Source organism: Mercenaria mercenaria, chromosome 4 (assembly GCF_021730395.1).
Source record: "Mercenaria mercenaria strain notata chromosome 4, MADL_Memer_1, whole genome shotgun sequence".
In the NCBI taxonomy this organism is placed as follows: domain Eukaryota; kingdom Metazoa; phylum Mollusca; class Bivalvia; order Venerida; family Veneridae; genus Mercenaria; species Mercenaria mercenaria.
In genome coordinates, this window is record NC_069364.1 from 22,685,836 (window position 1) to 22,708,256 (window position 22,421).

General features: G+C 35.4%; 1 protein-coding gene across 1 annotated transcript in view; it reads right to left on the minus strand.

The window, feature by feature from the left end:
• The window catches only part of LOC123551190 (deoxyribose-phosphate aldolase-like), a 63,030-nt gene that overhangs the window by 32,828 nt on the left and 7,781 nt on the right, over positions 1–22,421 (minus strand). The window contains exons 2-4 of the mRNA XM_045339922.2: positions 18,346–18,443; positions 14,396–14,543; positions 13,383–13,481 (exon numbers count right to left, since the gene is read on the minus strand). Of these exons, the coding sequence (XP_045195857.2) occupies positions 13,383–13,481; positions 14,396–14,543; positions 18,346–18,443 (345 nt within the window). The remainder of the gene's footprint in view (positions 1–13,382; positions 13,482–14,395; positions 14,544–18,345; positions 18,444–22,421) is intronic.

Genomic DNA, 22,421 nt, shown 5'->3' on the forward strand with positions numbered 1-22,421 from the left:
CGCTATTTATAATATTGGGTACGAAAATTTGCCTTGCCGTAGTTTCAGCCAGTATTTAAGTTACCTATCAATGGTGCTTCCGAATTACTTTGAAGGTCATTTTGAGTTATAACGCACAAAATTGTACACCAAGGAAAACCGTGCAAACAATATTGATGTTCTAGCATGATTTTTTGGATATTCTAACATTCTAATTGGAAGTCTAAAATCGCAAGTAGATTTCAATTAAGCAACAAGAAAAAAAAGCTACTGCTAAAATTTGCAGTACTTTTGGTCAAAAAATTTAAAATTTTGAGCTCTGCAAATCAAACTGAAGCTGCTCACATTACTTTTTGGTCCGATGCATTCAGTCTGTTCTCCTAGGAATCCCCAGTCGAGCATGTCCCAAACAATATGAAAAAGTATTTTGAGGGTATGAGGCTAGACCAGTTTTTTTAGGGTTAAAAATTTCAGCTTTAAGTTGGGGCATGTGAAATTGGGTCAGGCTTGGAAAATTTTCTATCTGGTTGCCAGCATGGTTAGTTGAATCTGAATTTTGTACACTGCACACATACTCAATACATTTAAAGTTATACGTTATGAATCATGACCGTCAGATACCAATAAACAATTGTAGCATTTTGTCGGCTCCTGTGTTCATACTAAACTGAGGAAGCAGAACAGACTCTTCTAGCTGTTTTAAACCAGTCTGTTTTTGCCTTTATGATCCCGAGCAAAGTGAAGGTCAAGACCCCCAAGTCAAAAAGGTACCTGGAATTCACTGGGTTAAAGTAATGTTCAACCTGTCAAAACACACGCATTGCGCGTGTGGCACACGCATTTGGCCTTAGATCACGCTCACACGCCAACTATTCAAGGTCACACGCATGTTAAAGAAAAAAAAGCAATCATTTTTTTTTCGTAGAAAATTTTTGAATCAAACATGGAAGGTGACTTTTGACACAGTGTTGTTACCGTATAATACAAAAGTGTACAGCTTTTACATTCCCCGGGTGCAACATGTTATTTCTACCGCATGAATAAACATCATAAAAAGTAAACATGGGGGGGACTATTCAAAACCAGATCTATTGTGTGTTAAAAGTCTAAATTTTCTATGGGGGGCTTCCGGCTTTAAGGATCATCGCCCTCCAGACCCTCACGAGGGAAACCTTCCCTTCGAACTCCGATCAAACTCATGGCCTTTGTGGAGCCTTAAATTGACAGTTTATAAATGTTTGGCTGTTTGGCTGGTCAGTCGTGTAAACAAACCTACTCATACAGTGACTTTTCTTTTTTCAAAACTGAATTTTTAACTGCATTTACTTCTTTTCATTATACATTTTGACAAAATTTGCTACTGTTTTATTTTCATTAAAAAAGTTTTTTTTTAACAAATTTCTCCCCGCCATGCCAATGGTATAATTGGGTCATCTTATTGGCAAAAAATTGATAAACTGCAAAAGGATGTTAGCTCTTAGACCTTTGAAATTTCAAAACAGCTGGTTGTCCATGTTTTTTTAAATTTTTGCTCACCTTTCACTATTTTCCAGGCATCTTGGTCTATTATACAGAGTATTGTTGTACTGCTCCAAAGTGCTGTTGACAGACTGAAACCACTTGCTGCGGCTCATAAGGTTTTTTCTGTCTTTCTGTTTCTTATTATGTAGTTGCAGCTGTGCACCATGGGAAGCAGTTTCAATCTTTCAAAAGGCATGATATCGTATACAAATTAGTATTTGTGTGAACAGATTTTTGCGATTGAGTCAGTGCATAGAATCAAATACCAAGGAACATTAGGCGAAAAAAAAAATTGTCTGTTTCCTGTATCCTGACCTACCATAAATTTTTGGCCCGACCCTAAATGGACGGTCCATCCGCCTTTGTCTTTGAGAACATTTTTTTCAACTTTTTGACAAAAAGTTGCAAAACTGCACTTTTATGCTTTAAACATGGACAGTGATGTTATAAATAAAACTTACTGATGCTCTAAAAGGCATAACCCCCTTTTGTATTCATTTTTTGACACAAAAATAATTTCCAAAAAGTCTCCCTAAAAATAATTTTAAAAAATCCAAAGAAAAAGTTTTTCTGACCTACCTACCCTAATTTTTTTTAGCATTTACCGGAAAACAAAATTTTTTTTAGACCTTAGTAAAGACTCCATTTCATTTTCTTGATGATTTACAAATAAAATAAAGCATTTCTGGCAACATAAATTTAATACATGTATCAAATTTAAACAATTATTAGCTCGATTCACCTGTCACAGGGTGACAACATGATTTGATGCCCGTCATGTGCCAACAATTTGTAAAAATCTTCTTCAGAACCACTGGGATTTACACCAAACTTCACAGAATGATCAGGGGGTGGTCCTCTTTCAAAATTACCCAAAGAATTTAATTCCATATAGAACTCACCGAAAAGAAAAACTTTGAAAATGATTTCTTGTCAGAAATTGTTACCCGGGCAGGGTTTTTTCATCCTTATATGACAGAGGCCTTTTTTTCGGCCACTTCCCAATCCAAAAATATGCTTTTTTTTCCCCAACATCCCCAAAAATGCAAGGGTAACATTTCCAAAAATCACTCACAAATGGTTTAATTTTATTTACATTTTATGTTTACCGCATGAAGCGGTTCTCAGTTTATTGATTTTTAGCTCCCCTGTCACAAAGTGACAAGGTGAGCTTTGTGATAGTGGGGCATCCGTCGTCCGTCCGTGCGTCGGTAAACTTTGCTTGTGACCCTCTATAGGTCACATTTTCATGGGATCTTTATAAAATTTGGGTTTGGGGTCTTTTTTTATCAATTTACAATATTTGATTTCTGTTTACGGGTTTCACTTCTTGAGAGCAGGCAGCTACAAAATGGAAGGTCAACAAATTTCTAGTATATTAAAAAAGCAAGAAAGAAACACCAAAAATATAAAAACAGAAGAACAAGGGAACTTTAATAAAAAAAAAGAACTTTAAGGATAGGAATTCAGGATTTATTTAGAAACTAAATATATTTTGAGAACAGCAGTGTTTGACTAAGCTCTGTTACTTTAAGAGATAATGTGATTATCACATTGGTTTTGTTATTGTCGACCCGCTTGCGGAAACGAAGACATAGTTGTCCAAATATCTATTTGGTTTATGTGCGTGCGTCCGGATGTGTTTGTCCGGACCATAATTTTGGGCAACATGGAGCAGTCTTGTTTATATATGGTATGAAAGTTAACCTCAGTGGGGAGGAGTGTCATGCGCAAGCCCAGGTTCCTATCTCAAAGGTCAAGATCACACTTACAGTTCAAAGGTCAAATTCAAGAATGACTTGTCTGGAGCATTTCTTCTTCAGCATGGAGGATTTTTATGTAACTTGGCACAATGTTCACCATCTGAGATGGAGTGTCATGCGCAAGAACCAGGTCCCTAGGTCTAAGGTCAAGGTCCAGAGGTCAAAGGATACAAGAATGACAACTTTGTCTGGAGCATTTCTTCTTCACGCATGGAGGGCTTTGATGTAACTTGGCACAAATGATTACCACCATGAGACGGAGGTTCATGCGGAAGAACCAGGTCTAAGGTCAAGGTCACACTTGAGGGCAAAAGTCAGATACAAGAATGACTTTGTCTGGAGCATTTCTTTTTTATGCATAGAGGGATTTGATGTAACTTGGCACAATTGTTCATCATCATGCGATGGAGTGTTATGCATAAGATCCTAGAATTACTTCCCTTTGTAAAACTATAAATAGCTTACATTTGTAACTTGTTTATTACTGGTCGTAGGGAAAAATCAAGACCACTTTTCTGTAGTACAACATGCATGTTACATCAAATTTTCAGGTGTATTTTGACCTATCCTGCTGGTGCGGATTTTTGTGTGAATTTTTAAAAAAAATTTTTTTTTTATTTATTTTTTTTTATTTTACGTTCCTTTGTTGTTACTGTTAATAACTTATATTGTAACTTTTTGCAATCTCTTTATTTGGCATAAATGTTTGCTCAGTGAGACAAGGATTGTCATGCAAAAAACTCCCAGTCCTTTTGACAGCTGGCGGGCCCTTTACATATTGCCCGTGGGCATCTAGTTCTCATATTTTTCATGAGATTTTAAAGAGAATGTTCTGTTATACCCCCATGTAGTAAGCTTGTCTGTCTTTTATCAGAGGTTTCATGGCTTCCAGATGATAACTCGTGAAAAGCTTGACCAATTTAAATATTTTTTGGTAACATGTTACAGGTCAAGTTCGACTTTGGGGGCAGTAGGCAAAGGTCAAGATAACCTTGCAAACGCTTTTGGGCCTGGGATCTTAGCTTTTGTAATACGGTGTAACATGATAAAATACAGGTTGTTTGAAAATTTGGAGGTCAATAGATCAAAGGTCAAGGTCACAGTGATTTTGAACAGTTGAACCGTTTCCCAATGATAACTTGAGACCTTGAGCCTAGGATGATAAAGTTTGGTACAAAAGGTGTCACATCATGAAATACAGGTCAAGTTTTTTCTTTGAGGTCAGTAGGTCAAGGTCACAATAAGGCAAAACAGTGAAATGTTTTTCAGATTATACTTGAGAATGCTTTAGCCTAGGATCATGAAAATTGTTTGGGAGGGTTGAATTAGACCAGCAGGTGACACCTAATGATGTTGAGGTCAGTAGGTCACAGGTCAAGGTCACACTGACACGGTTCTTTTTAAAAAGATGCACGGAGGGGCACCTGGGGTCTTCCTCCACCATTAAAACTGGAAAGTTGCCATATCACCTTCCTGGGGTGGGTTTTGATGTTAAATTCAACAAATAAAAACGGTTCTTTAAAACGGTTTTTGGACAATAACTTCAGGACGCTTGGGATGAAAACACAAAATTTAGTACAGGTTGGTCTTTACCACAGATACCTGTATGATTTAGAGTTCCAAAAAGGGCAGGATGACCTGGAACATTTAAACCTTTTCCATACAACAGCTTGAGAACACTTGGGCAGAGGATCATGAAACATGGAGATTGAATTTGAGGTCATTAGGTAATAGCTCAAGAAATGCTGCTTTTTTTTTTGGCTTGTTCTTTGATAAGGCCATATTGTGGGGGTATAATTCGTCACTTCTGTGACAACTCTAGCATTTAGCTCACCTGAGCACAAAGTGCTCAAGGTGAATTTGTGATCGCCCCTGTGTCCGTCCGTCGTCAACAATTTGACTGTTAACACTCCAGAGGTCACAATTTTGGACTTAATCTTTATGAAACTTTGTCAGAAGTTACCCTCAATAAAATCTTGGACACATTTGATGTGGGTCATCTTTAATCAAAAACTAGGTCACCAAGTCAAATCAAAGGAAAAGCTTGTTAACACTGTAGAGGTCACATTTAAGACTATATCTTCATGAAACTTGGTCAAAATGTTAATAATTTAAAGACCATAGATCAGTTCAAATCGGGTCAAGTGGGGTCAGAAACTAGGTCACCAGGTCTAATCAAGGGAAAAGCTGTTAACACTTAGAGGTCACAATTTTGGCCCAATCTTAATGAAACTTGGTGAAAAATGTTACCCTCAATAAAATATTGGACAAGTTTGATATTGGGTCGCTAGGGTCAAAAACTAGGTACATGTAAAACCGGTCAAATCAAAGGAAAAGCTTGTTAACACTGTAGTGGCCACATTTATGACCATTCTAATGAAACTTGTCAGAATTTTAATCTTGATGATCTATGGCCAAGTTAAATCTAGGTCAGGTGGGATTAAAGACTAGGTCGCTAGGTCAAATCAAAGGAACAGCTTGTTAACACTCCAGAGGCCACATTTATGACGCATCTTCATGAAACTTAATCAGAATGTTAATCTTGATGATCTTTCAGTCAAGTTTGAATCTGGGTCATGTGGGGTCAAAAACAGGTCACCAAGTCAAATCAAAGGAAAAGCTAGTTTAAATCTTTAGAGGCTAAAATTTATGATCATATCTTAATGTCACTTGGTCAAATGTTGATCTTGATGATCTTTATGTCAATATGCCAGGGAGCGTTCAGGGGCCCTCATGGCCCTCTTTTTTTATTGTTCTTGTTGTAAGAGAAATTGTACATTTTAGAATACAGATTACAGCAAGTCACATTTACTTTATTTTGACAATACTTATTTCAAAGCCTGACAAAAGCATCCAGTACTGTTATTAAAAGTTGTTATTCACAGTTCAGCTATATTTCATGTATGGATAAAACAAATTATGTGATCTGTGATCATTATAAATGTGTATACAGATAAAACTTAAACATGTGAACAGTTTATTCAATAAATAAAGTGTAATGCAAGTCTTTGTGATGTGTTAAAAGCAAAATTAGGATTTGTTTTACGAGTAATTTCAGAATTACAATTAACACAAATAGAAAAAAACAAGCCTGCACAAGAAGGCTAATATGCCTCCCTAGACTGAGCTCTTAACCTGCCGTGGTGCAAATAGATTGTTAATGTGTGTCTGTTAAGTCTTGTTAACAGTGAGTTGCAATCTAGTAACTTTTAAGTTTGTATGTTTTTTAGCTCACCTGAGCTCAGTGTGAGCTGTTGTGATCACCTTAAGTCTGTCATTGTGCTTCTCAACAATTTGCCTGTTATTAAACACCCTAGTAGACAGTTTTTTTAAATGTTAAAGGGATGAGTTGAAGTCTGATCGATTCCCGATTGAGGCAGTGCCTTATTTCATATTATGTTTTTTTGTGTAAAAACGACAGGTGAACAGGTGAAAGCTGACCTCAATGATATCTGTAACATTAACTTTATTAAGTAAATATGAGTATTATTACTAGCCAATCCCCACTTACAATAGAAACCTCTCCCACCATCAATATAATTTTGATGAAACTTTTTTTTTTTTATCATTTCATATCAGATTTTATTTAAGAGGGTTGTTAAACAAGAGCTGTCAGTGGATAGCGTGCTCAACTATTCTCAGTGCTTGATAGTATAACATAAGCTTTGAGTAAAACTTTAACATTACAATAAGCAATAAGTCGAAAAGGGGCCATAATTCAGTCAAAATGCTTGATAGAGTTGCCTCCTCCTTTTTACAGACTGGGGTCATGATGGAAAACAAGTATGCAAAATATCAAAGCAATATCTCTATGGACTTTGAAAATATTTGGGGTGGTATGCAAACTTTTTAACATTACAATAAGCATATTCTAAGTCGAAAAGGGGCCATAATTCAGTCAAAATGCTTGATAGAGTTGCCTCCTCCCTTTTACAGACTGGGGTCATGATGGTAAACAAGTATGCAAAATATCAAAGCAATATCTCAATGGACTTTGAAAATATTTGGGGTGGTACGCAAACTTAAACATCAAATAAGCATATTCTAAGTCAAAATTGGGCCATAATTCAGTCAAAATGCTTGATACAGTTGCCTCCTCCTTTTTAAAGACTGGGGTCATGATGGAAAACAAGTATGCAAAATATCAAAGCAATATCTCTATGGACTTTTAAAATATTTGGGGTGGTACGCAAACATTATAACATTACAATAAGCATATTCTAAGACTAAAAGGGGCCATAATTCAGTCAAAATGCTTGATAGAGTTTCCTCCTCCTTTTTACAGACTGGGGTCATGATGGAAAACAAATACATGTATGTAAAATATCAAAGCAATATCTCTTTGGACTTTGAAAATATTTGGGGTGGTATACAAACTTTATAACATTACAATAAGCATATTCTAAGTCGAAAAGGGGCCATAATTCAGTCAAAATGCTTGATAGAGTTGCCTCCTCTTTTTTACAGACTGGGATCATGATGGTAAATAAGTATGCAAAATATCAAAGCAATATCTCAATGGACTTTGAAAATATTTGGGGTGGTACACAAACTTTGACATTTGTGTGACGCTCACGCCGACGCCGGGGCGAGTAGGATAGCTCCCCTATTCTTTGAATAGTCAAGTTAAAAATAACGTAGACTTTTACTGTCAAAAGCCCAATATTTTAAAGACTAAAGAACAGTGGGGGATACTTTTTGTTCCAAATTTTTTCAAAATTGGTCACTTTTTTTTGAACTTTTTTGCTGATGGGCAAAACGAAATTTTAATACCACAGCACGCTATCCACCAGTCCCCTTTTTCATTTTCATGATTTAAGTTTGAATTTGATCGCTAATGTTTGCACTGATAGTATACTTGTTTGCCAGAAAATATATCACATCGGAACAACGCAAAAGGGACTGCATCGAGTGTATGCTGCATTCGAAAAGGGGTGAAAGAAAAACAACGTTTAATTTAAAGAGAAACGTTTTGTAATGCATTTTTATCCATCATGACTCACATTTCGGCAGTATTTAATTAGGGAAAAATATACAAACCAACAACTAAAATTAAAAACAAATGAAGCAGCCCACATCAAGCTTCCACGTTGACCAAGGGTACGAAACGATTTGCAATTTCCCAGAATTATTTAAAGCAGTGAGGGGGAAGAAAAAACAAAAAAGGTAATTCGACATTAATCAATTAGACCCTTGGATTTTAAAAAAAAATATTAATGACGCCACCCGTCTGAGATGCCTGGCATAAGGTTCATATTTTCCATCAGTTCCAAACCAAAAAACTTATTAAAATATCAAGGTATTGCTTATCAAAATTTAAAAAAAGAAATTTCAAAAAAAAAAATTTAATGCAAACTTAATGAAAGCATCTGGGTCAAGACCCCATGCATTAAATTATGTCCTGGTGCTGGTTCTGAAGTGATGTTTTTCGGGAGGTAAACTTCGACTTTAGAAAAAAATCACATAAAATTTACAGTGCAGTTAGAAGAATCTTGCAATTACCCCAAATTTTCCCCTTTTTTGTTTATTAAAGTATAAAAAGCTAGAGACAAAGTCAAAGTTTATTTGAACAGCCCTCGTACAAAATTTTTTGGTATTCCAGGTTTTAAAAACAATTTGATGGAAGTATGGGTAAAAAAATTAACCAATTTTTCAGACAAAGAAAAAAAATAGTAAACAAACAAGTACCTGTCTTTGTGTTTTGGATAAGTCTTGCACTTATGGCAAGTTCCAAAAGGAACCAAGGTTTTCAAATTTTCAAAACCTATAACAAACTTTTTAGAAAATATGAAGGGTATGCGAAACTTAACACATTTCAAGGCCAAACTGAGTAAAGTCCCTTCCATTTAGTAGTCTTCCAAAATTTTAAACCCATGGGGTAAACAAGGGGTCAAAGTTTAAAAGCCTTTTGGTTTTAAATGGGGAATTTAATTTTAAAACAAAGGCCCATGAGGCCAAATCGCCACCTCTTCCCACAATCCTTTTTTGAGTAGTGTCGTTTTTCTATTTTTTGACAATGACCTAGTTTTTGAGCTCGGGGCCCCTTTTTTTGAAACTTTACCTTTAGATATTATAAGATAAAAATTCTACCAATTTTTCAAAGATCCTTTAAAAAAATTTTTTTGGGTCTTAAGGGGTAAAAAGGTTTTTCATTTTTTGACCTATTACCTAGTTTTTTTAAGGGCACGTGACCCTTTTTCAAACTTGACCTAATATCATAAGGTGAACATTCGACCAATTTCAAAAGACCATTAAAGGGGTAGGGACTCTAAAGGTCAAAATGTTTTTCTTTTTCCAAGACCTCTGACCTAGTTTTGATCGCATTGCCCATTTTCAACTTGACCTAGTACACAAATAAACTTCAACCAACTTTCATACAACCCAGAAAAATATGGCCTCTAAGAGGTCACAACGTTTTTTCATTATTTGACCTCTGACCTATTTTTTGAGGGCACGGGCCCCACTTTTGAACGGCCAGAAACATCAATTTTGAACATTCGGCCACTTTTTAGGGAATCCATCAAAATTTTGGCCCTAGAAGGCCCCAAGGTTTTTCTATTTTTAGCCCCTACTGACCTAGTTTTTGACGCACTGACCCGTTTCGAACTTGACCTAAAAAATCAAAAACATTCAAACCAATTTTCATAAAGATCCATTGAAAAATGGCCTTTAGAGAGTCACAAGGTTTTTCTATTTTTAAACCTACTCCTATTTTTGACCGCAGTACCCAGTTTCAATTTGCCTAAAATTTCACAAGATAACACAAACCAACTTTCATACAGATCCCAGGAAAAATAGGGCCTCTATGGGGTCAAAAGGGTTTTCTATTATTGACCTACGACCTATTTTTTTGACAGACATGACCCCTTTCGAACTTGACTTAGATACATAAAGGGTGAACTTCTGACAAATTTTCATAAGATTTCAAAAATATAGGGCCTCAAAACAGGTCAAAAGGTTTTTCTATTTTTAGACCACGACCTATTTTTTTGCCCCATTGACCCTGTTTCGCCCCTGACCTAGATATCATCAAGATAACATCAGACCAACTTCAAAAAGATCCCAGAAAAATAGGCCTTAGAGAGCTCACAAGGTTTTTCTTTTATTTGACCTACTGCCCTATTTTTTGAGGCACTGACCCATTTTAAAACTTGACCTAGAACCCTAAAGGTGAACGTTTGACCAATTTTCATGAAGATCTTGGAAATATAGGGCCTCTAGAGGGGTCACAAGGTTTTTCTATTTTTAGACCTACTGCCATTTTTTGACCGCTGTGACCCGTTCGAATTTTACCTAGATACATCAAAAAACACAGCCCAAACATTCATGCAGATCCAAAAAAATATTTGTTTTTAGGGGGCACAAATTTTTTCTATTAGTTCCCTATGACCTATTTTTTGAGGCACTGACCCGTTTCGAACTTGACCTAATATCATAAATGAACATTCGCCAACTTTCATAAAGATCTTTGAAATATAGGGACTCTAGAGAGGCAAAAGGGTTTTTTTCTTTTATTGACCAAACTGACCATTTTTGATGGCACTGACCCATTTTTTGAACTTGACCTAGTAAAACAAGGTGAACGTTCTGACCAATTTCATGAAACAAAATATAGGGCCCTCTAGAAAGGTCCAAGGTTTTTCATTTTTAACCTACTGACCTAGTTTTTGACCGCACTGACCCATTTCGAACTTACCTAGATAACACAAAAACATTCAACCTTTTTTTATACAGACCCCATGAAAAAAAGGGCCTTTAGAGAGGTCAAAGGTTTTTCATTATTTGACCTACACCTAGTTTTTGATAGCATGACCCATTTCAACGACCTAATATCACAATGGAACTTTTCTGCCCAATTTTCATAAAAAAACGTAAATATATGGCCCTAAGAGGCAAAAGGGTTTTCTATTTTTTAGACCTACTACAGTTTTTGACCGCAGGGACCCATTTCGAATTTGACCAGAATCATCAAGGAACTTAAAACCAACATCATGCAGATCCCATAAAAATATTCCTTTAAGGGGGTCACAAAGTTTTTTCTTTTAGTTTGACCTACGACCTATTTTTTAAAAGGCACGTGCCCAAGTTTCAAACTTGCCCCTAAAAACATCAAGGTGAACTTCTGACCAACTTTTCATAAGATCTTGTGAAATAAGGGCCCAAAGGGTCACAAGGTTTTTCTATTTTTAACCTACAACCTGGTTTTTGCCCCCAACTGACCCAGTTACAAACTTACCTAGTTTCATCAAAGAACATTCGACCAATTTTATGAAGACCCCTTGAAAATTTAAGGCCTCTAGAGAGTCACAATGTTTTTTTTTTTTTTTTAACCCTACACCCATTTTTTGAAGGCAGGTGACCCGTCGAACTTGACCTAGATATATAAAGGTGAACTTTCTGACCAACTTCATAAAGATCCCTAAAAAATGTGACCTCAGAGTGGCCCCAACAAAAGTTTACGGACAGAGGGACACCCGCATCAAAAAAGCTCACGTTGCACTTGGACGGGTAGCAAAAACAAACCCTTTCCCTTTAAAAGCCATACACAAACAGTTGGGCAAAAATGGACTTTTTTAAAAATTTAACTGACCCCCAAATCCAAAAGGACCAAAAAAGCCAAATTTGCCAAAATAGTTGACAGAGTATTACTTTTCCCTTTTCAGAGGAATCAAAAATAAAAAAGTGTTCAAAGTTTCAAAGCCCCCAAGTCTGTCAAATCGTTTTGACAAAATTGACTTGTCGAAAACGAACCAATTTTTTAGGTTCAAAAAGGCCAAATTCACCACAATAAGTTATGACTCTTGCCTATAAATACTGTTAAAATAAACAAGACTATGTTCCAAGTTTTAAGCAAATAATTTGTGGGAACAAGATTACCATTTTAAAAAAAACTTTAAACCCAAAGCCGACACCAGGGGGGAGTATATAGCTCTCCAATTCTTCGAACAGTCGCAAAAAATAAATTTCCCAAAAAAGGAAAAACACTTTTAATTTCTTTTCACAAAAAAAAACCCAAAAACATTATTTTTTTCCCAACCACTCACAATGTCAAAGTTTTTAAATCTCTATAAGGAATTTGGTTTAAAAAATATTTATTTATATTTATTTACAACATGAAAATTTAATTACACGAAGGGTTTAGGAAAACAAAGCTTATTTTTAAAATTTTTCCCCTTTTGATTTGATTTAAAAAAACAAAATTATTTTCAACATTACAATCATTTTTAAATCTTAATTATAAAATTTTTGGTTTTATTTAACCCTTAGCCCAAAAAACTAAAAATGGGCTGGGCATCATTTAATTGGGGAATACCATTTTTTCAAACGAAGGGGGTTCACTGAAAAATTTTCTGATGAAACGAACAGTGCCCATGACAGACGCACGATTGCAGGGTGATCTTGGTCTGCACGGTCGCAAAGGCAAAACCAACCCGCCACAGGGAAGGGGTTTAAATTCTTTTTAAATAACTGCTTTAGCAGCCTGGTTGCAACCATATTTTCAAATTCTATTTTTGGGGGAAAAGCTTTGAACGAATTACAACTCCCCGACTGGATCTGGTCACAACAGACAAAACTACTGACCCTTGGTCCTTCGCATCTCAGCAAGATTTGACTATTGACCAGAAAGCCATGTTTTTTTACATGATATCACAATAAATTTTCATATTTTTTTTCCAACTTTTGACTTTAGGTCGGCAAAAAATAGGGGTTTTTCAAAATAAACAGTCGAAGATAAACATGGAAAGAATTTATTTAAAGGGCCTGAAATAATTTTTACTACTGACTGGCAAGCCGTTCATTTATTTGTGTATTATTGTGCTGTTTGAGTTTAGATTTTAAATAACTAGTACTGTAGGAGTTGACAAACATTGCACATTTTCATTTCTCTCACATGATTAAACTCATTTAAACAGGACCTTCTATTACCTTACTTTGGTGCATTGTATACTTCAAAAACACTTTGAGCTAAACACGTTTTCTTTTCCTATTTTAGGATAAAAATATTCCAGTACATTTGTTACATACATGTAACAAGAACAGAATACTGGAAATATATTTTTTGCCGAGTTTAATGTCACACCGATACAATTACAGGTTATAATGTAATTTACCACTCACCAGAGGCAACAGGTATATGGCTTGCTCCGGCAGCTTTCAGGGAGTTAACGGCATCTGACACACGGTTCGGATACACACATACTGCTCCTACTGTCAAACCTGTATCACAATAAAGTTTTAAACACATACCTAACTTTAAGAACCAACTATTAGTACCAAATATTACTTACTGAAAATGAGGTGACCTACAAAAATATGCATGTCAGAATTCTGTTCACTTTAAAATAAGTCACATCAACAAATTCCATGACCCTTCTGCTTTTCGGCTTCTTGCAAATCCATGAATCACGCTGGAGATTCTTGGATGATTTGCAGAAAGTCCCACTGTGGTTTATACGTACAAAAAATAGCATTCACTCCTTAAACTTAAATTTTTACCATGTTTACAGAACTGTGCTATGAAGTTTTATTTAAAATATCCTAAAACCAACGAAAAAATAATACATAATAGTCTAGCTGATTCAATTTTTTATTTTTACCATCAGAATAAATAGTTCTAGCTATAATTTTTACGTTCTTTTTTAATATTCTGGTGTCCAATTTTGAACAATATTTTGTACAATGCTATTTTGTTCAAGTTTTTTTGAATGACGTCGGATCTTACATGCAGTCTGACTGGATATTATAGCACCAAATGTTGTTTATACAAAAATTAACACTTATTTCCTTCCATATAAGACATAAAGTGACTGTATATATTTTACAATTACATGTAATGAAATTAACTTTTCTGTACGACTCATCAGACTTCTCTGCATTTTTACAAAAATTAGTCTCAGAGATAGACAAGAATTATCAATAAAGAACTACGGTGTCAAGAATTCCAGGATGCCATCTGAATTCTTTCCATACTTAAAAGACCTTGACCTTGATACAATATGAAAAACCAAAAAGACAACTAATTAAAACAGATATTTTACAAACCCATTCAAAAGCAACAACCTTGTTACACCTTGCAATTAGCCCAACCATCATTTTTACACAAATTTCAGTAAAAACAACAAATACTTTACCTGTATCATCCATCTCCATGGCTTTGAGCAGATCCTGTCTGACTGGATGTTTGGCCTTAAAGCATAGCCTGTTAACATTTGCTAGTGTATCATCTCCTGCCAGTGTGGTCAAATCTATACATGACACAGCCCGTAATTCCCATGCTGCCTGTTCAAATATATAAAACCTGATTTTAATACACAACAAGAGCTGTCGGAGGACAGCAACGCTCGACTATTCAACAGCCTTGTCAATTGAATGAATACAAAAGTTGAAAAAGGGGCATAATTTTGTAAAATGCAAAGTAGAGGTATTGAACCTCTGTACTGCATGTCATATCATGACAGTGAACAAGTGTGTGAAGTTTCAATCCTTTCCAATTGTGGATACTGAGATACCAGCTTACATACAAAAACTTAACAAAAACGCTAATCAAAGGGGCATAATTTTGTAAAAATGCCAAGTAGAGATTATGGAACCTTCACAGTGCATGTTAGATCATGACAGTGACAAGTGTGTGAAGTTTCAATCCATTCCAATTAGTGGATACTGAGATATCAGATTACATACAAAAATTTAACCAAAAACTGCTAAGTCGAAAAAGGGGCATAATTTTGAAAAAAAAAGAGAGTAGAGTTATGGGACTTGCTTAGTGCATGTCAGATCATGATAGTGAACAAGTATTTGAAGTTTCAATCCATCCCATTAGTAAGTACTGAGATACCAGCTTACATACAAAACCTTAACCAAAAATTTCTAAGTCGAAAAAGGGGCATAATTTGTAAAAAAAGCAAAATAGAGTTATGGAACCTGTGCAGTGTAGATCAGTTCATCACAGTGAATAAGTGTGTGAAGTTTCAATCCATTCCCACAAGTGGTTACTGAGTTACCAGCTTACATACAAAACCTTAACCAAAAATTTCTAAGTCGAAAAAGGGGCATAATTTTGTAAAAAAGCAAAATAGAGTTATGGAACCTGTGCAATGTAAGTCAGTTTGTCACAGTGAATTAGTGTGTGAAGTTTCAATCCATTCCCACAAGTGGTTACTGAGATACCAGCTTACATACAAAACCTTAACCAAAATCGGGACGCGGACGCCGACGCATGGGCGCGTGCAATAGCTCACTATTCTATGAATAGTCGAGCTAAAAAGCATAACTGAGCCGTGCAATGGGAAAACCAACATAGTGGGTTTGCGACCAGCATGGATCCAGACCAGCCTGCGCATCCGCGCAGTCTGGTCAGGATCCATGCTGTTCGCTTTCAAAGTCTATTGCAATTAGAGAAACTGTTAGCGAACAGCATGGATCCTGACCAGACTGCGCGGATGCACAAGCTCGACTATTCGCAATATTGTCACAGAAGCAGGAAATTATTACCCAAAATGTTTAATATCAAAATAGTTTTAAGTTCGAAAGGGGACATAATTTGACCAAAATACATATCAGAGTTATGGGACTTGATGTTATCAACTAGTTTTATAACCCCGAAGAAACATGTTAAGTTTCAATTCAATATCTGCATTAGTTTTTGGGATAGTAACTTGCATGTAAAACTTTAACCAGAATTTTCTAAGTCCAAAAGGGGGCATAATTTGCTCAAAATACATGTTAAGAGTTATGGAACTTGACCCAGTGAGGTTGGTAATTGACCTAGAAAAAAAATAAATAAGTTTCAAAGCTATATGCCTTTTGGTAATAGCTGTATGTACTTGCACGCAAAACTTAAACCAGGATTTTCTAAGTCCAAAAGGGGGCATAATTTGGCCAAAATGAAGGTCAGTGTTATGGGACTTGGTGCTATCAACTAGTTTTATAACCCTGAAGACACATGTAAAGTTTCAATTTAATATCTGTAGCAGTTTTGGAGATAGTTACTTGCATGTAAAACTTTAACCAGGATTTTCTAAGTCCAAAAGGGGGCATAATTTGGCCAAAATACATGTCAGAGTTATGGGACTTGACCCAGTGAGGTAGGTAATTGATCTAGAAAAAGAAAAAATAAGTTTCAAATCTATATGCCTTTTAGTAATAGCTGTATGTACTTGCACGCAAAACTTTAACCAGAATTTTCTAAGTCCAAAAGGGGGCATAATTTGGCCAAAATACATGTCAGAGTTATGGGACTTGACCCAGTGAGGTAGATAATTGATCTAGAAAAAGAAAAAATAAGTTTCAAATCTATATGCCCTTTTAGTAATAGCTGTATGTATTTTGCACGCAAAACTTCACCAGAATTTTCTAAGTCCAAAAGGGGGCTAATTTGGCCAAAATGGAAGGTCAGTATTTTATGGGACTTGGTGCTATCACTAGTTTTAAATAACCCAAAGAAACATGTAAAGTTTCAATTCAAATCTGCAATAGTTTTGGAGACAGTAACTTGCAGGGTAAACTTAACCAGAATTTTCTAGTCCAAAAGGGGGCATAATTTGCTCAAAATACATGTTAGAGTTATGGAACTTGACCAGTGAGGTTGGTAATTGACCTTGAAAAAGAATAAATAAGTTTCAAAGCTATTGCCTTTAAATGATGCGTATTACATGCATGCAAAAATTTAACCAAGGTGTTGACCCCGACGCCGACACCGACGCCAGGGTGAGTAGAATAGCTAGACTATTCTTCGAATAGTCGAGCTAAAAAATGCAGATATACTTGTTTGTTTATTTTACGGAGTTTAAAGCTGTTCTTGGATCAACAGCACTTCTGTTAAGCTATCATAAACCCCCACTAAACTTTTTTCATATAATAATTAGTCCAACAGCAGAATAATTTTAAAGGATGGCTTCTGGTGACACTACTTTTAAGCAACATCCAATTTTCAACAGTGCCAATCAGTCCTAAAAAATGCACTTTAAAGCAAATCAATTTTGTCTGTAAAATGTCGTAGTGTGTCAGTTTCCACAATTTTTGAGTAATTCAATGGCCATAGCCATAAAACCCAATGGGATTCTCAAACTTGATAACCCTATTATGCCCAGATTATGACCAAATTGGGTAAACATTAAATTTTATTAAGAACTGCAAAAGTATTGAGCTTATAAATACTGTCTTATGATTGCAATCTTTAGTAATTAAAGGGCCATAACTCAACAGTCACTAATACAATCCAGCTGGTTTTATAATTCGGCTGAGATATTATGCAAAAAAAAACAACATTCTAGCAAAGTCTGGTGAATTGCTCAAGTTAGGTAAAGAACAGCTCAAGTTAAGAGACCAGATCCAATAATAATATACCATTTTGAGAATGTATGAAAAATGTCTGGCCTTATAGTCCTTTCTTTTTAAGTAGGAAATGTTAAGCTCACTCATGTAAGCAGTATAGATACTACTTTCTTAAAGACCTGCTCCAGTCCTACCTTTTAACCTTAAATTGTCACTGAAAAAGCATGAAAATCCTGACTATGAACAGTGACGCAGCCCTGTCCAAATAAGAGTCTATTTTATATAAAATTCTATATAAAATACCTGTGGTTTTGCGTGCTTAGGTGTGGCGCATGGCCGTTAAGTGTTACCTATTGTAATCATGGGTTGCATTATTTGCATACACACATTTTAAATAGAATTTGAATAGCTGCGGAGCAGGGCTTTTAAATTAATGAATTTATTGTATTATAATATAAGTCGAACTTGATTCAACTTTCTATATATTTTATTCACTATCTTCAAATACTAAGTCCACATTGCCAGCCTAAATAATTCCGAAGTATATGTTCTAATGTCTGACCTAACTTGCTACTCTTGTACTATATTCATAACTTGTTTCTCTCAGCTCCTTTTCTCTCAAATCAAGACACACCCTTTATTCCTCTCTTACAATCAACATTCACTTCCTGCCCTTACTCCCTAATTAGTATTATTACATTAATTAACAACTATCATTCATTGGAAATTTTCTCTCTGTTTTAGCAACTCAGCTACTGTTTAATATTTTCCTCCAAAATAAGTATTGATGACATCAAATCCTACCTACCTGCCACTGTTTTTTGACAGTTCTTCTAAGGCCTAGTTGTTCTGCTCTTCGTTTTGTGGCTGGTAAGTTAACATAGACATTCTGGATCCAAGATGGATCTGAAAACATATAAATAACTGGATAAATGATTGTTGTAACTTCTGTAAAGCAGTATTGGATGTTCAAAATAATGGAGCATTATTTGGAAGATGATGCATTAAATAGAGACAAATGGTTAATATATGTTTCATGTAAACAACATTTATTCTGAGACTAAATATTGGATAGAAGCCTACAGTTAACCCTTACCCTGCTAAATTTCTACAAGAGCACCGCCTTGCGGGTGCTGACGCTCATCTGATTTTTTTTGTGTAATAGAAATATTGTCCTACCATGATTTTCTAAGTCTAAAAAGGGCCATCATTCTTGCAAAAAGCAGGATAGAGTTTGTTTCTTGACGTACAGTGTCCACTTATATGGTGAAAAACTGTTGCAATTTTTTAAAGCAATAGCTTTGATAGTTTATGAGAAAAGTTGACTTAAACAAAATTACCAACCAAGAAAAATGATTTCTAAGTCCAAAAGGGGCAATATTATTGCAAAAAGCAGGATGGAGTTATGTTGCTTGCTGTACAGGGTCAGCTTATGAGGGTGAACAAGTGTTGCAAGTTTCAAAGCAATAGCTTTGATAGTTTAAGAGAAAAAGTTGACCTAAACATAAAACTTAACCAAGAAATCGATATTTTCTAAGCCCAAAAAGGGGGCCATAAATCTTGCAAAAAGCGGGGAGGAGTTATGTTTCTTGCTTTTACAGGGTCAACTTATGATGGTGAACAAGTGTTGCAAGTTTTAAAGCAATAGCTTTGATAGTTTAGGATAAAAGCTGACCTAAACATAAAACTTAACCAAGAAAACTGATTTTCTAAGTCCAAAAGGGGCAATAAATCTTTTTGATAGTTTAGGATAAAAGCTGACCTAAACATAAAACTTAACCAAGAAAACTGATTTTCTAAGTCCAAAAGGGGCAATAAATCTTGCAAAAAGCAAGATGGAGTTATGTTTCTTGATGTACAGGGTCTGCTTATGATGGTGAACAAGTATTCCAATTTTCAAAGCAATAGCTTTGATAGTTTAGGAGAAAAGTTGACCTAAACATAAAACTTAACCAAGAAATCTGATATTTTCTAAGTCCAAAAGGGGCCATAAATCTTGCAAAAAGCAGGACGGAGTTATGTTTCTTGTATAACAGGGTCATTATGATGGTAAACAAGTATTCCAAGTTTCAAAGCATAGCTTGATATTTAGGAGAAAAGCTGACCTAAACAAAAAACTTAACCAGGCAACGCCGACCCCGGGACGCCGAAAAACCGCTCAAGTGTTTGACAATAACTCATCATTTTTTTCAAAAAATCAGATGAGCTAAAAATATATGGGGTAAATTTTTGCACGAGAACAAACGTCGTAATGCATATTCGATATCCCTCAGCTACCTTTACTAAATTGTCTGAAAAATAAAACGAAAAATAACACAGACGAACTTCTTTAATTTTCTTTATGCGTAATTGTTTGAGACGTATAGATATCAAAGCAAGTGTGACTATATGCCATCCGATCTGATAGTTATAGGAGGAAAAAATAACCTACTCTGTGTCATGGTGTACACCTATGTGTTTCAAATTGAATTACAAAGTTTCACTTTAATTCTGTTTACGCCCAGCTAAATGATAGTGCACTTTCCACTCTAAAGAGTTTCACGCCGTTAGGGAAAGGGGTTGTGAAAACTTAAACGATGCAGGTATTCGTAAATCGCAACTTAAATATGTTGAAAACATGTTTTAAGGGCATACAATACATTCGTAGGAGCGCATTTTTCATAAAATTGCATTTTCGTAAAACCGCAATTTTTAAACATAGAAATAAGAAGGAAGCAACCGGGACCACAAACCTTTTCGTAGTATACCAGTATTTCGTTAAATTGCGATTCGTAGCATCGCGAATGCACTGTATCTTTAACTAAAGTTTATTTGTTGTATGCGCGCATCTCTCAACATTTTTCTAGCGACTTCATGTTTAACATGTTAATCTATATCTAAATATTCAGCCTCAGTATTTTCTTAAACCACCCTACCCCCAAGTTTTAAATAACAGTAGAAAGATCATTCATTGCTTACAGCGCTTAAAGTTGAAAAATCCAAATGGAAGTTTAAGTTTTTCATGCTAACTAAGTTGTTGTAAATATATACAAGAGCACCGCCTTGCGGGTGCTGACGCTCATCTGATTTTTTTTGTATAATAGAAATATTGTCCTACCCATGATTTCTAAGTCTAAAAGGGCCATCACTCTTGCAAAAAACAGGATAGAGTTATGTTTCTTGATGTACAGTGTCCACTTAGGGTGGTGAAAAACTGTTGCAAGTTTTAAAGCAATAGCTTTGATAGTTTATGAGAAAAGTTGACTTAAACATAATATTCAACCAAGAAAATGATTTTTCTAAGTCCAAAAGGGGCAATAATTATTGCAAAAGCAGGATGGAGTTATGTTGCTTGCTGTACAGGGTCAGCTTATGATGGTGAACAAGAGTTGCAAGTTTTAAAGCAATAGCTTTGATAGTTTAAGAGAAAAAGTTGACCTAAACATAAAACTTAACCCAAGAAATCTGATATTTTCTAAGTCCAAAAGGGGCCATAAAACTTTCAAAAGCAGGATGGAGTTTGTTTCTTGCTGTAAAAGGGTCAGCTTATGATGGTGAACAAGTGTTGCAAGTTTAAAGGAAAAGCTTTGATGTTTAAGAGAAAAAGTTGACCTAAACATAAAAATTAACCAAGAAATCTGATATTTTCTAAGTCCAAAAGGGGCCATAATCTTGCAAAAAGCAGGATGGAGTTATGTTTCTTGCTGTACAGGGTCAGCTTATGATGGTGAACAAGTGTTGCAAGTTTTTAAAAGGGAAAAGCTTTGAAAGTTTAGGAAAAAACTACCTAAACATAAAACTTAACCAAGAAAACTGATTTTCTAAGTCCAAAAGGGGCAATAATTTTTGCAAAAAGCAAGATGGGGTTATGTTTCTTGATGTACAGGGTCTGCTTATGATGGTGAACAAGTATTTCCAAGTTTCAAAGCAAAAGCTTTGATAGGGTTTTGGAGAAAAGTTGACCTAAACATAAAACTTAACAAGAAATCTGATATTTTCTAAGTACAAAAGGGGGCCCTAAATCTTGCAAAAAGCAAGATGGAGTTATGTTTCTTGCTATACAGGGTCAGCTTATGATGGTGAACAAGTATTCCAAGTTTCAAAGCAATAGCTTTGATAGTTTAGGAGAAAAGCTGACCTAAACATAAAACTTAACCAGGCAACGCCGACGCAGACGCCGACGCCGACGCCGACAACCGCTCAAGTGATGACAATAACTCATCATTTTTTTTCAAAAAATCAGATGAGCTAAAAATGGACTGGTCCATCATTCAGTTTGGGCAGCATCACTTACTATTCAAAGGTGCGTTCACTGAAATTTTACTGACTGAATAGCAGGCTGATCTTGGTCTGCACTGGTCGCAAATGCAAAAGCAGACTATGGGTTAATATGCCATAAGTTACATAACTGACTGACTGTCAAAACATAGATGACTATAGGCAGTTAAGTTATGGCAGCCTGCAGTACAGTCGTGACCTGTATCATTCTGAACTGAAATAATCTAAAACAAAAAATAATTATGATACAGAAAAAATAAGTCTAATAGAAGCTTAATATACATGTACCTGAGCTCCCAAGCATCACGTCATGATATGATTAGCAATTTATGTAAGATGACATGTAATAACTAATAACACACTTATTGAATTGCTTTCTGGTTAACAGAAAAAAACTTTTGCCCAAAGACCGGCATGTCATTCAATAGTAGTTTTATTACATGACAAATTTAGAAATATTATTTTCATACAGTTTTTCTTTAGAGTTTCAAAATTTTGTGCTAAATTATCAACTGGTTAATAGAATGGTAAAGAAATACTAAGAACAATAACTCTTGTGTTTCTCAAGCAATTTCAATGAAACTTGCAGGGCCTCATTTCCCTGTACCAGTGAACATTACTACCATG